Source organism: Betta splendens, chromosome 16 (genome assembly GCF_900634795.4).
Source record: "Betta splendens chromosome 16, fBetSpl5.4, whole genome shotgun sequence".
Taxonomy (NCBI): Eukaryota; Metazoa; Chordata; class Actinopteri; order Anabantiformes; family Osphronemidae; genus Betta; species Betta splendens.
Genome location: NC_040896.2, coordinates 17,588,025 through 17,600,575, shown reverse-complemented (window position 1 = coordinate 17,600,575; position 12,551 = coordinate 17,588,025). Strand labels below are relative to the sequence as shown.

The window sequence follows — 12,551 nt, the reverse complement described above, 5'->3', positions numbered from 1 at the left end:
CTGCTTCAGACATTTGTGTTCCGACATACAGCTCCTTACGCCTGAAAACAGCTACAGATGCTCACACACACCCACACCCAGTCCACTGACAGATAATTGTATATGATGTATAAATCTACAATGTATTGAAACAGAGAGGAACAGATGTCCATATAAACTGTCATGTCACCCATAAGAATGTATTAAAGTGGAACTAAATGTAGCACTACCCTGGCTGCACCTGTGCCAATACAACATATATTGTCTAGATGTAATATGATGACTATGTATGATTCATGCTATTTACTTTTATTCAAACTAGGCTCCGCTAAATGTAAGTTACTACTACTGCCGCTGTTGCTATTGTTATAGATGAATACAAGCATTTCTTTCACATTCAGTAAAGCAATCAACTTTTCAAAACTGTAAAGACCAGACTAGCATCTGATCTACCTAACTGCCTTAGGCTTAATAAAGGAGGTCCGTGAAGCTTACCTTAGCGCACTGCATGTGGTTACAGCCCTCATTTTTCTGTATTGGCGACTTGCAGTTGGCACAGGGCTTGGAGTTAGTGAGCATCCACAAGCAGTTCGCTGCATCCTCATAAGCTTCACTCACACCAGCCACTTCAAGAGAAGTAAACAGAACAAATAAAGGCATAATGAGACAGAATGAGAATGGTTATTACCGCTGCACCTAAACAGACAAATGTACTGAGTGTTCAATTGTCCCGCTTTATTAATGTGTATTACTTTTAGATGTTTTGCTAACATCTCCCAAGATGGCCCTGCACCTACACACACATACAAACAGAATAATTGGCTATTATCAGAGCACCCCTGATGTGCCATTTGAAATGCCAAGATAAAGCCGAATTGTGGGAAATTGAAGGGGAAGACAGTCGAAAACAAAGTAATTGCTTTTATCATTCGACAGTCGCATCAACAAAGTGGTACTTTGGAGTGACTTCTGCCGTTTTAAAAGATCTATTAGACTGCCCACAATCCAATTACTGCTTCTAAACATCATGTACTTCCAATAAGTGGATGGTTCATTTTACTTAATAATTTATCATTAAACATGGTGGACTTTAATTGGCTTAGTGCTAAACCATTGAGCATGTTATCTGAGTAAGATTATTTTAACTTGAGATACTGTTACAACATCGGTAATAACTCCTTAAACTATTTTACATTCTTAGTGAGCTTATTCTTATTCTTGGTACATTCTTAGTCAGCTTATAAGTAATCAGACTCGTGTACTTTACAAATTCAAATGTAACTTTATGTCTAAATGTACAGACACATTATGTCAACACTTACACTCCTCAGGTCTCATTTCACTGACTTTTTGTAGCCACATCTTCCAGGTCTCACAGTCACAGGGCTCGTGTGCCTCACCTCGACACTCCCTGTAAAGGTGCATAGAAACAATTCTTTTATATTAGAATCCAAATAATTTTCAAGACCACGCAAAAATCTGGAAATACTCAAAAGGCTCCCCACTACACTGCAGACCTCTTTACCCCGTAGTCTTTGAATGGTGTTCTCTATTCCTCCATCTCTTTGGAACATGCTGTCCCTGTTCCTGTCCCTGTGTATAGCTGAATTTATTGATCGTTTTAGAAAAGCAACTGAAGACACTTTTTTCCACTTTTAGGCTTTTATTATTTAATTTCTATATGTGCATTTCTATTTGTATATTTTTTTCGTATTTGAATAAAGCTTACAGTATTTATTAATACTGGAAAAAAGCATGATAGAATTGTTCTCTTTTTTTAGGACCCATGACTTCTGATGAGTCAAAATCATTAAACCTTTTTAACACAAGCTACCCACCAGCAGAAGAGGTGGCCTTTGCCACAATCTACAGCAGGAGCTTGAAGGAGAGGAAAGCTAAGGGAGTCAGAGGTGGACGTGCCGGGACCCTGAGTATTAAGTCGAACTGCCCTCTCACACCCAGCCACAGGGCACCAGCGGATTGCTGGGTTGTTCTCTACAAATGCCTGCAACACAAGGAAAAAAGTCAAACACAATCACCCAGTTCCTATCACAACGATATCACTCACTAGTTTTCTAGTTTCTATGGGAAAAGATATTTGACAAAATGTCCTGCTTGGTTAATGTTTGCAAAATAATTACAAAGAAAGACCAAAAATTAAGATGAAAAAAATTCTTTAGGGTATTGATGTTGTAACACTAATCCATATGGCAGAGCATGTATTCCTCTCTGAATCAAATGCCAGTCAACAAAGACAGTGTTCCTCTGTTAACCCAACCTTGATCCTATAATGAAAAACATGTATTTGTATTTGTACGTGCACTGTGTTGTATTAAGGAGAAAATGTTTCTATGACAACTCCAACTAAGAGGTTGGCTAATCATTTGATCTATACCTATTACATTTTGCAATTAAGAAACAAGGCTCAGAGCAGGCTTACATTGAAATCAAAGACTGTTGGTTGGTCAGTAGTGTTACCTGGGAACATGTTTATAATGTGTAGTGTAGCGTCGAAGGGTTGTGTAGCGTGTTTGAAGTTTATTCTGCTTCACAACAAGAAATATGTCCCTAAAGTAAGAAATCTGGCAATTTTTAATTAATTCACAATTCCCAGCTTGCCTTTCGTGTCCATGAATATCTCTCTACTCTCAGCAATGTTTGCCAGTTTGTGCACTTCCATTTCAGTCATCTATAATCAGGTGAGAATACAACTTCAGTATTCTGCGTAGGAGGTTTGTGTGGGGCTCATCTGTGTTTTCCATCTAGTTTACCTTAATATCAAACTGCAGGTAGCGTCTGTCCATCTCTTTCGACACCACGCTCTCTATGACTTCCACGGGAACTAGCTGGTAGCAGTCATAAGCTGGACAGAAGATATTGTGTGCTTCGCCTTCTTGGATCTTTAGATTGAGAAACCTGTAGAAACCGCATATATGTTTAAGATGACAGGTATAGCTGCACAAATAAAAATGATTAAGATCAGCCAAAGTAAACTAAGGTCATCAAAGTTTTTACATCAAATGATAATACTCCATAGCTCACCCTTCCCAACATGCTCTGCAGAACTCGTGGCCACATGACATGTCAACAGGCTCTTCAAAGACGGAGATGGAAGACATGCAGATACCACACTGCAAGACAGAAATATATACACACTTCAACTTGAGGACAAAGTCAAATTTCTTAGGACCAACTTTATAACCAGTAGCTTCCTAACAGGATTTATTTCTGAGTAACTCTTAAAATTCTAAAACTCATAGGCTGACAGCTTTTTGCCTGACATACAAGGTGCTTGAGAGCAGTCAAATTTAAAGGTAATGACCCATGTTTGACATGCGACCATATGCTTTTACTGACACAAACCCACTTGGACACACAAGCCTCGGCACAATGAAAGGCTGACCCCAACGAATGGCATAAGGAAAGCGGTGTACCTCAACAATGTAACTATTGATTTGTGAAAGAGCAGACTGCGATATAATCAACTGTAACCTTTAAACAGGCCCTTGAGTAGACCCGGTCGATGCCACAGTGCAGTTCAAGGCCTACAGATAAATCTAATCAGTCTGCTTCAGCTATCATTTGTGCACACACTGAAAGGCTCTGACTTAAGATCCACCAAAAGATAAATTATTACACCAAAAAAATGTTGTCTTCTAATACATTTAAAAAGGTAACTTACTTAATTTAGGCACTAATTAGGTGACAGGGTAACTGCCTTTGGCCTGTGCTGCTAACCTCTTCTGATACCTTCATTGGGGTGCGGTTAAGGTTAATCATCAACAGAAAGTGATCACACAAGACAAGCTGCCAGCAGCATTAAATTAGCCAAAGGCCAGGTGCCACTAGACACGGTTGTAGTACAAGCCATCCCAAATTACCTGGCATCATTTCTATCTGGACAACTGCTCACAAAGAAAATGTCAAGCATGTTTGATAATCATCAGGGAAATTCTGGACATGGTCAGAGTAACAGGAGAGCAGTTAAAGGGGGGGGGGGGCTATTGCTCTAAAAGCAATAGGTCAGAAGGTTCAATGATAACCATGCTGCTTCTGTAAACACACCTGTGGAAACTACACCTTCTGTGTGTGTTTTGACAATACACTTGAATGTATGTTGTTGAAAGCTAACAACATATTACTTTATCTTTTTCCATTCTGTTGAAAGTTATATCTTTTTAGGAAGTGCTGTTATATTCTGAACCAGTTCACACAACTAACAAAGCGCAGCTTCTCTTGGTTCAATGGGAAGTCCTGCCTTTGTTTATGTGTGTAAGGAAGATCACCAGCATAAATACTAACAGCTGATAACAATGTAATGATGGGAAATGATGCAACCTTACGCAGAAAAACAGGTGTAGCAGTGAACATTTAAATAAATCAGCAGAAGTATTTCAGGAAATTCTCATCGCCATAGGGACTCTATTTAAACAAACATACAGGTGTACAGTTTTTAAGAGTACGCTGTGTGTCTTAATGCTGCTTTTATCCCTTGCTGTTGAGGCAGCTTCTTGGCTAGGAAGACCTGCTGCTTCCTGGGGCTACTCGTCCTGCGCTTTCATTTCTGCTTATGGCTCTTCACTTGTACATGAGTACAGTTAAACGGCAGTCTGAAAGATCTCATATACCACATCTGCTGCAGCTGATTAGTTTACCTATTTATATGTATTATATTTAATTTTACACTAAACTTTCTGTAAAAAATTAAAAGAGAAAAAAGTAACTGAATTTCTGTACTTTAATTCACTTTATTCATCAACTACACTGACAAACATTGCTAAAAGGGAACAGGAAGGTTTGTTTTACCAGAGAGGAGTCGTCATCAGTAGGCATGAGACTGATTTGGTCAGGGGAGGTGATGGAGGACCGTGTCGTTCGTGGGGTCCTAGGTGAAGGCAAGGTATCCCAGGCGTTGCAGCCACTTGGAGGGGGGTGGGGCATCTGTACCCCTGAGCGCTGGCAGCATTCCTCTGCACTGGTCATCCAGGCCTCTAAGAGCTTCTCCCTGTCCCAGTCTGTTGGGGAAAAAAAACAAAACAACAACACATACCTCCATAACAACATTAAATAAATAAGAAGCCTGATTGTTTCTTTTAATGTTCATATGATTAAGTATAAAATACGTTTGAATCATGGTCAAGATATACATTGAAATAAGAGGAAACGTTATTATTGTAATATAGTCAAAATGAGGCCAATAGAATCTCCTAAAGAACGTTATTAAACATTATCGAGGACTTTTCAGCTATAAGCAAACAGAGCAGACCTTGTTACACAAAGCTTCCAAGAATAACACCTCTGATGTAGAATCACAGAGTTGATACAAAAACACTGTATATTTTGAGATAATATTTTCCATTGCTTGAAAAACTGTACGGCTGTAAGAAAAATAGCAGGTTTAGGAGATTCTCTGTATAAATATGAAATGAACTGTTCCAAGGCCCGAAAAAGTTCTTTGATGACCCGGTCAACTGGGCAATTAGGCCACTATCAGCCCGGAGACACGTTTTACCACCAATCAAATGCCTCAGACTCTAAATAGCCTCGTTTAGATAATGAATACTGCAACAATGCCCCTCATCTCCATTCAATTACAGCCCATCAACGAATATGACCATATCTTCATGCTTGTGGCCATGAAAATGGGTCTGAAATTAAAAGTCTTCACATTTACTCTTAAATATTAAAAATTAGCTGGGAAATACAAATTAGCTGAATTATAGAAAACTTGACAGGCTGTTAGTTCAGATAGAAAGCTCCAAGAATTGTGATAAGGAAACTGAGGAAAATTACTTGCCTTCACAAGTAATTAATGATACATAAGTCCCAAAACTGTTCTCATGGATATTAGAATACTAACATGTTTAATTCCATTTAAATAGTTGGACAGCAATCCCATGACATACGTGAATAAATAGAGCAATATTCTAGGATCCAATATGTAGCACACACAGTTCTACAGCTAGGAGCCTCCACTAAATTAGCCAGTGGAGTTTTTTAAAACTGAACCCCCCCACGAGTGGCATAAGGCTGCAAATGAAATCAAAACTGTGGCCTGCTTTCTGAATATGTGGCCACGCCTAAGATGGAAATGCCTCAGTTTAATCTATTCAGGCCAAGTAAGTGACGTCTGTGTGCGTGAATGTGACAAAGTGGAGTCACTTCACCTGGTTCACAGACAGTGAAGGTACATGGCAACATGTTGCATGTGTCATTAGAAACATCAATGATCATTTTCACTTCAAATTAACTTAACATTTTACATTCTACCATACGCTGAACTGTGCGGAGTTGTTTCTAAATGTTTGTGTTACAATCAAATCCTTAAGAAGGCTAATAACTTTGCTTTTTCACACCATTAGTTTAGTGATGCAACACGTCATGTCATTGTCTCATCTCACACCAGATACAAGACACACTATTTGCCTGAAAGCAATGTTGTGACAAAGAAAATAATTAGCATCAGAAATAATGCGCAATTATGTATTTGTGAAGGCTTCCTGCAGTATTATTTAATTTACAGTGTAGAGTAACTTGTGCTTAGCATTCACAGTAGTATAGCTAAAGATAACAGCTACTGCATAATATTATCTTTATTGAGGGGGTAGAGTGTAAAATCTGACAGAAGCCACATTAGCATATATGAGGCTTCTTGAACAATATGCTATATGTTAACATATGGATTACAACAAAACTATGCACCCTGTGCAAGGATAAATAAAGCACCTTCAGTGAGTTTCCATTCTTTTTTGAATGAGGACTAATGACGACTAAGTCCTGAGCATAAGTTATACATGTCTTGCAAAATCTTGTGAAGCAATGTTCTATCATTCTATTTTCAGTTTTTCAAGACTGCCAGTGCTCATTATGAATTCTTTGGCAAATGCCATCTTACAAAATAATGGATATTTATGTATTTTGGTCTATGAAGGTGACTTAGTGTGATGGTTCACATTATATAAAGAACATGTCTTTAACTTTACATTTTGTTTACTGCTGCAACTAAGAGCAGATCAATTGCTCACTCTTCTACTCTCACATCTTTATGAGAGATGTAACAAATCCCTAACACATAGACACAGTCTAAAACCTAGAAAACTGTGCTGTTCAAAGACAGATTTGTTAAGTTGTTCATGGAATTCGCTTAGTAAATCACAGGTGCTGGTGTTTGCTGCACTGGTCTCGGCTTTACACACTTGAGGTATGGGCTAGTAAGCAATCATGCATATTTCTAATGCTGGTCCCCAAACTCATTTATTATTCATTATTAAAAAGACTAAATGCCCTACAACATAATTGCAATGTACCGTTATTGTAATAGAGCAAATTCTTCGGACAACTTAGTAGCTTTTTATGTATTAAGTTTTGTTGAATGCAACAGTATTGTTTAAGGTCCTAGGTTTCTGTGATGGTACCAGGCATTCTAAGAACCAGCAGATAGCAGGATGTGTGCATCCATGTGTGTTAAATCGTACCATGGGCACGTAGCAGTGCCTCTGCAGTGAAGAGAGGGGACTGAAGCATGTCAGCGGTCTCCACTATGAGCATGTCCTTCAGCCTGCGTAGATCCTGAGGCCGCAGGCCCTCATATAGCTGGAGAAAAAAGCAGAGGATTGTAAAAGGAGGAAAACAGTATGATGCCAAGAATTTACATATACAATTCACAAAATATGTCTGTTCATATGCATTTTGTTTAAAAAACACAGTCACGTGGTGGAACTGATCTGGATTCCTATTTTATCTGAGACAAGAATGCAAGTAAGTTGGAGAGAACCAATTTAACAATGCTATTGTATTACAAAAATAGATTTTGCTTCTGCAGCAGCTTGACGATGCTAACCAAGAGTGTTATCACCCTGTAAGTGTAAATCATCCTGTCATTATTAAATCCTGGCATGATTTTCTCAGACAATATATTAACAAACTTATAGAACTAAGACATATTTTGTGTATAGTATGTTACTGATAACATGTGCAAGTCTTATTAGCGAGAATTCCTTCCAATCCAGGTCCAATGAACTAAACAAACTGATGTAAATGGGGGATGCATGTCTGTCTGTCTGTCTGTCTGTCTGTCTGTCTGTCTGTCTGTCTGTCTGTCTGTCTGTCTGTCTGTCTGTCTGTCTGTCTGTCTGTCTGTCTGTCTGTCTGTCTGTCTGTCTGTCTGTCTAGCCAAGTATATCATCTGCAATGCAAATGATCAATAGTTATGTCTCCATGTCTCCTGAAATATAGTTTGTGAGGGTTTGGGTGTTTAAATACGTCTTGTAAAAAAGGTTTGATGATGACCTGTTAAAGTCTTGTTGGATTTTCCAGCATTATGCTAGAAATGACCAGCAGGTGAGGGGGAAATGTATACCTAAAGCCTCCTTGTATGTTATTCTGTACCTCTCTTCGGTCGAGGGCGGCATACTCTGCCTCTATACCCTCTGCCTCGGGGGCAAGAGAGAAGACCATCTGCGACTCTAAGCACAGTGCCAAGTCCTTGTGGTGCTGCTTCTCTGCACAGTCACATGGAGTCTCGCGGTTTTCATTCTCTGCAAACAGGTCGGCTTCTCTCTGCACCAGGAACTAAACAGTAAGAAAGGGGAAAATTGGTTAATGCATGGGTACTGTAATAATCATTATTATACAGTCATAAGTAGTTTCAGTGTAATTATTATTGTGGTAATCCTAAACATTGTATACATACAGTATGGGATACATATTATTTAAATAACTAAACACTGTTTTCCAACCATTGCCCAATATTATCTTACCCACTTTGGTTTTGCTACATTTGTATAAAAAAAACCTTTGTTCCTTTTGTCACAGGTCTGTTTACATCTTAAAGTGTACTAAGTCCTCCCATCCTCATGAGGATTACACAGCAATTCCTTTTACAGTTACACACAAGATCCAACACATGACCTGTGGTGCACCAAATCTTCTGAAATGTACTCAGATCAGGGCTTTGATCAAACTTAATGAATGTAAACAAGCAAATTATTGGCCTTTACTCATGATCACAACTCAAAACAATACAAATATTTACAGAACAAAAGTACTGAATAATTTGTATAAACATAAGGTTTTCTTTGACCTCAAAGTCCACTTAAAGTTCTCCATGTCTTGTACAGCCTTTTAGTTCCCATCTCTGAAGGCTTTTATGTTTATACCTAAATGCCACCTTGCACAATATTTTAATTCGATTCTGTGTGTACAAACTGAAAAATGTAATCTCACCTCAACACATATCCTCATGCCTGAGGCAGCAGCATAGTGCAGGCAGGTGTTTTTCTTGTTGTCTGTAGCATTGATATCAGCTCTCTCATACTCTCCATGGTCCAGCTTCGCTCCAGTCCATGCCAGGATGATTTGTAGACACTCTGAGCGACGTTGTTCATCTTCATATGGCCTCGAGAGCCGGGGCTGCAGTGCCCCTTCCGAGGTCAGGATTTGGGGCCCCATGCAGAGGAGGTGCAGAGAAGTCTCATTGTGCATATTACGCTTGTTAGGATTTCCATCTTTGTTCCGGAGAAAATACCTACAAGAGTTTAAAAAAAGATGTCAAACTTTCACTTAAGAAGCGACTTTGCATAAGGGTCAAGTGAATACACTAGTAATTTAACTTTGGTGGTAGTTTACTTTCTTTACCAGAGATGTTGTTTATTTTATGTTTTATGTTTGTTTATTTCCTTCTCACTTTGTAATTACTACTTAAACCTAATTGATTTAATTACTTTGGAGTGTCAGAATTTGATTGTTTAACTGGAAAGCATCCAAATATTTATCTATTTAGTATTTTGCTCAAAAATATATTATTTAGGAATACAAAGTTTCTTAAGCATCAAAATGGGGAAATAAAAATAGGTCCTGAAAGGCAAACACATGCATGTTGTTAGCTTGTGGGATGGAAAGCTCTTGGAGCTTTATCCTATTCCATCTCAGCATGTTGCATTCCTGAGAGCTGCTAACAGATGGCTATGTGGAGAGACAGATGGGAGAAAAACATATAGAGGCAAAATATGAAACATTGTTGCTTATGATGCAGCAATAGAGTTCTTGTGGAGGCAACTTAAAAAGCAACTAAATATAAATAGCCATAGAAGTGCAACTGATAATTGCAGATGCCACATAATTAGTACAAGCAATACTTAATCAATAGAATTTGTCACATAGCAACAACCTGAGGCACAAGCAATTAGTCTTTCATTCATCTACATGCATTTTAGCTCACTGACAGCACACACAGCTACATTATGACTCTATTAACGTGTACATTTTGACTCCTTCCGTACAGCTTCCCTTTATCTGACCTGAGTAGGCGTGTCATGGCGTGCCGAGCAGCATAGTGGAGTGGAGTGTTATGCTGGTAGGACTCTCCATATGTAGAGTTGGGATCCAGAGCCTCCTTGAACTGTGGATTGCTCTCATAGAGCTGGCAAGCCAGCAGCTCATCCCCGTTGATGAGAGCCTTACGGAACTTGGTCGCTGTGTTCCCCATCTTTCCCCTACTGCAGATCCAATCTCTGACTGACTAAGCAGCCTGTCAAGCAGTGTCCAACCTGTTCAAGTCCAATATGCCACCATACTGAATGTCCTAAACGAAAGGAAGGAAAAAATAGGAGGTTAAATTCCTTTTTGACTGTATCCAATCGTCACAAGGTCTTACTAGCTAAAAGCCAAGGTCAATGAGCTTCAGTTGAATCCTCCAGTAAACCAAACACATTTTCGCTAAAGAAAATACACTCCAAAAAATTTAGTTTCAGTTCCCCTAAATGAGAAGGACAAGAGCTTCATCTCCTAAGTTGCCCCTGCGCCTGCATCCCCACTGCACTGTAAACCACCCTGCAGTGTTTCTCTTTTTATTTTTTGTTCTGAATAGCTGCACATTGTGCCAACAGAGCTCACACAGAGAGAAGAACAAGACTTCCTCTGGCATCAACGTGCGCTTCCGCATCGCTGTGCCAATGCTGACCATCCGACTGAGGCCAGGAGTCACTGCAAGATATCTTTAACTCCAGAACAACATGCAGCCAGTCAGCAGTGACCAAAGCAACATATGGTCATGACTGTTTAGGCAGTGTGATACTATCAGGTGTTTTTTGTGACTTAAAGCAAAAATCATCTTAACAGAATGTATTTTATTACTAAACAGTTTAAGCCCGTTAATAAATATATTTACACCACCGTTCAAAGGATTTGGCACAATTTCATGTTGACACAGGGAAATACCCCCAAACTCTGTTAGCAGGTGCGTGTACTTTCGTATTTCACTGGCATGGGCGTTTTCCACAATGAAATATGAATAGGAATGTGTCCTTCAACAGTCATCTTATCAGGCATTCTTTAGGCGCTTGCAACAATCTAAAACTATGTAAGAGATTGTGTACGCAGAGCGTGATACAGATTGGAATGGAAATCGGACCAATGCTCGGACGTTGCGTTAGGTTAGTTTACGTTACTAAATCAATAATTACTTTAGGCGGTTATGTTATAGGGTTCTGGTTCAATCAAGTGCAGACACACACACACAACTTGCATAAATTTGCTGTGATCTGAATTTAGAAATCCACTAAAACACCAAACTTTATAAAATAACTGAGGTCAAACCTACTCAGTGTCTTCCACGCTGATATAATTGGCTCTCACGTGTGCGTACCTAAATTTTTAATGCCCCCCTAACATTCGGACACAATAATGCCCTGCTATGACGACACGTAAACAAAGAAGCCAGCTGTTGCAAGTTAACTCGACTCGGATCGATCCGCCGCCCCGGTGCCAGCTGAGGACAGCAGTCAGCTGTGAAAACACCAATGAAATCCCACCTTTGGTAAACACATGTAACCAGCTGATCTTTGAACACTTATGTAACCTCGTGGATGGAACCAGTCTACTCCATACGTGCGCTCTCCCAATGTTTAACTAACTAAGCTGTGTAACAATCGTTAGCGACGCTGTTGTGTCCGACCACCTACCGAAGCGTTCAACATACAAACAGGGGAGCAGTTCGCGTGGCTTAACATCAGTCAGTAACTGACCCCTCCACGCGGGCCTTTCCCCGTGTTCTTTGGTGTTTACCATTTTGGATAGTTAGCTCAAACCGACCACACTGTGTTGTGTCGACCAAGTGACCGCGACAATGCTTTGCTACGCGCTGATTGACGACAACACCCATTAACCGATTGACCTCAGATAACGCTAACGCCGCGACCCGTTGCGTTAGTTCAAGGGCCCGGAGCCGATCGCAATGCACGGTGTCGCCTGCTAGCCGTACGTTATTCAAAACAAAAAACACCATGACGCTAGCGCCTGCGTTGGCTAACGTCAGCGCATACGCTAGCAAGCTAGCCGCGCTGCTGCTAGCCAACTTAGCTGGCGCTACTTGACGAACTTACGGTAAACACGCGTATAACAAGTGTTGCGACTTACACACGTGACACATGTCGTCGCCGCCGACGTGACCTTGTACACGGACTGCGTGTCGCCAAGGAATGTGCGCTCAGAGCGGTGATGTTGCTGCTGTCAACTCTCCGCTGGCTCGGTTCTGGCAACTATTCGGGTTGCCAGGTTTCAGCACAACCTCCAAA

The 12,551-nt window shown here is 40.0% G+C and overlaps 1 protein-coding gene across 2 annotated transcripts in view; it reads right to left on the bottom strand.

Annotated features, from left to right (window-relative positions):
* The window catches only part of LOC114842693 (ankyrin repeat and IBR domain-containing protein 1-like), a 23,817-nt gene extending 11,266 nt beyond the window's left edge, over window positions 1–12,551 (bottom strand). The window contains exons 1-11 of one of the 2 annotated variants that reach the window (XM_029128467.2): window positions 12,394–12,551; window positions 10,278–10,561; window positions 9,205–9,505; window positions 8,368–8,550; window positions 7,455–7,572; window positions 4,786–4,994; window positions 3,022–3,110; window positions 2,751–2,895; window positions 1,818–1,984; window positions 1,302–1,390; window positions 475–605 (exon numbers count right to left, since the gene is read on the bottom strand). In XM_029128467.2, the coding sequence (XP_028984300.1) occupies window positions 475–605; window positions 1,302–1,390; window positions 1,818–1,984; window positions 2,751–2,895; window positions 3,022–3,110; window positions 4,786–4,994; window positions 7,455–7,572; window positions 8,368–8,550; window positions 9,205–9,505; window positions 10,278–10,465 (1,620 nt within the window). In that variant the 5' untranslated portion in view covers window positions 10,466–10,561; window positions 12,394–12,551. Of the gene's footprint in view, window positions 1–474; window positions 606–1,301; window positions 1,391–1,817; window positions 1,985–2,750; window positions 2,896–3,021; window positions 3,111–4,785; window positions 4,995–7,454; window positions 7,573–8,367; window positions 8,551–9,204; window positions 9,506–10,277; window positions 10,562–12,151; window positions 12,322–12,393 lie in introns of those variants that run through there. The other variant, XM_029128468.3, reaches the window with a different exon arrangement.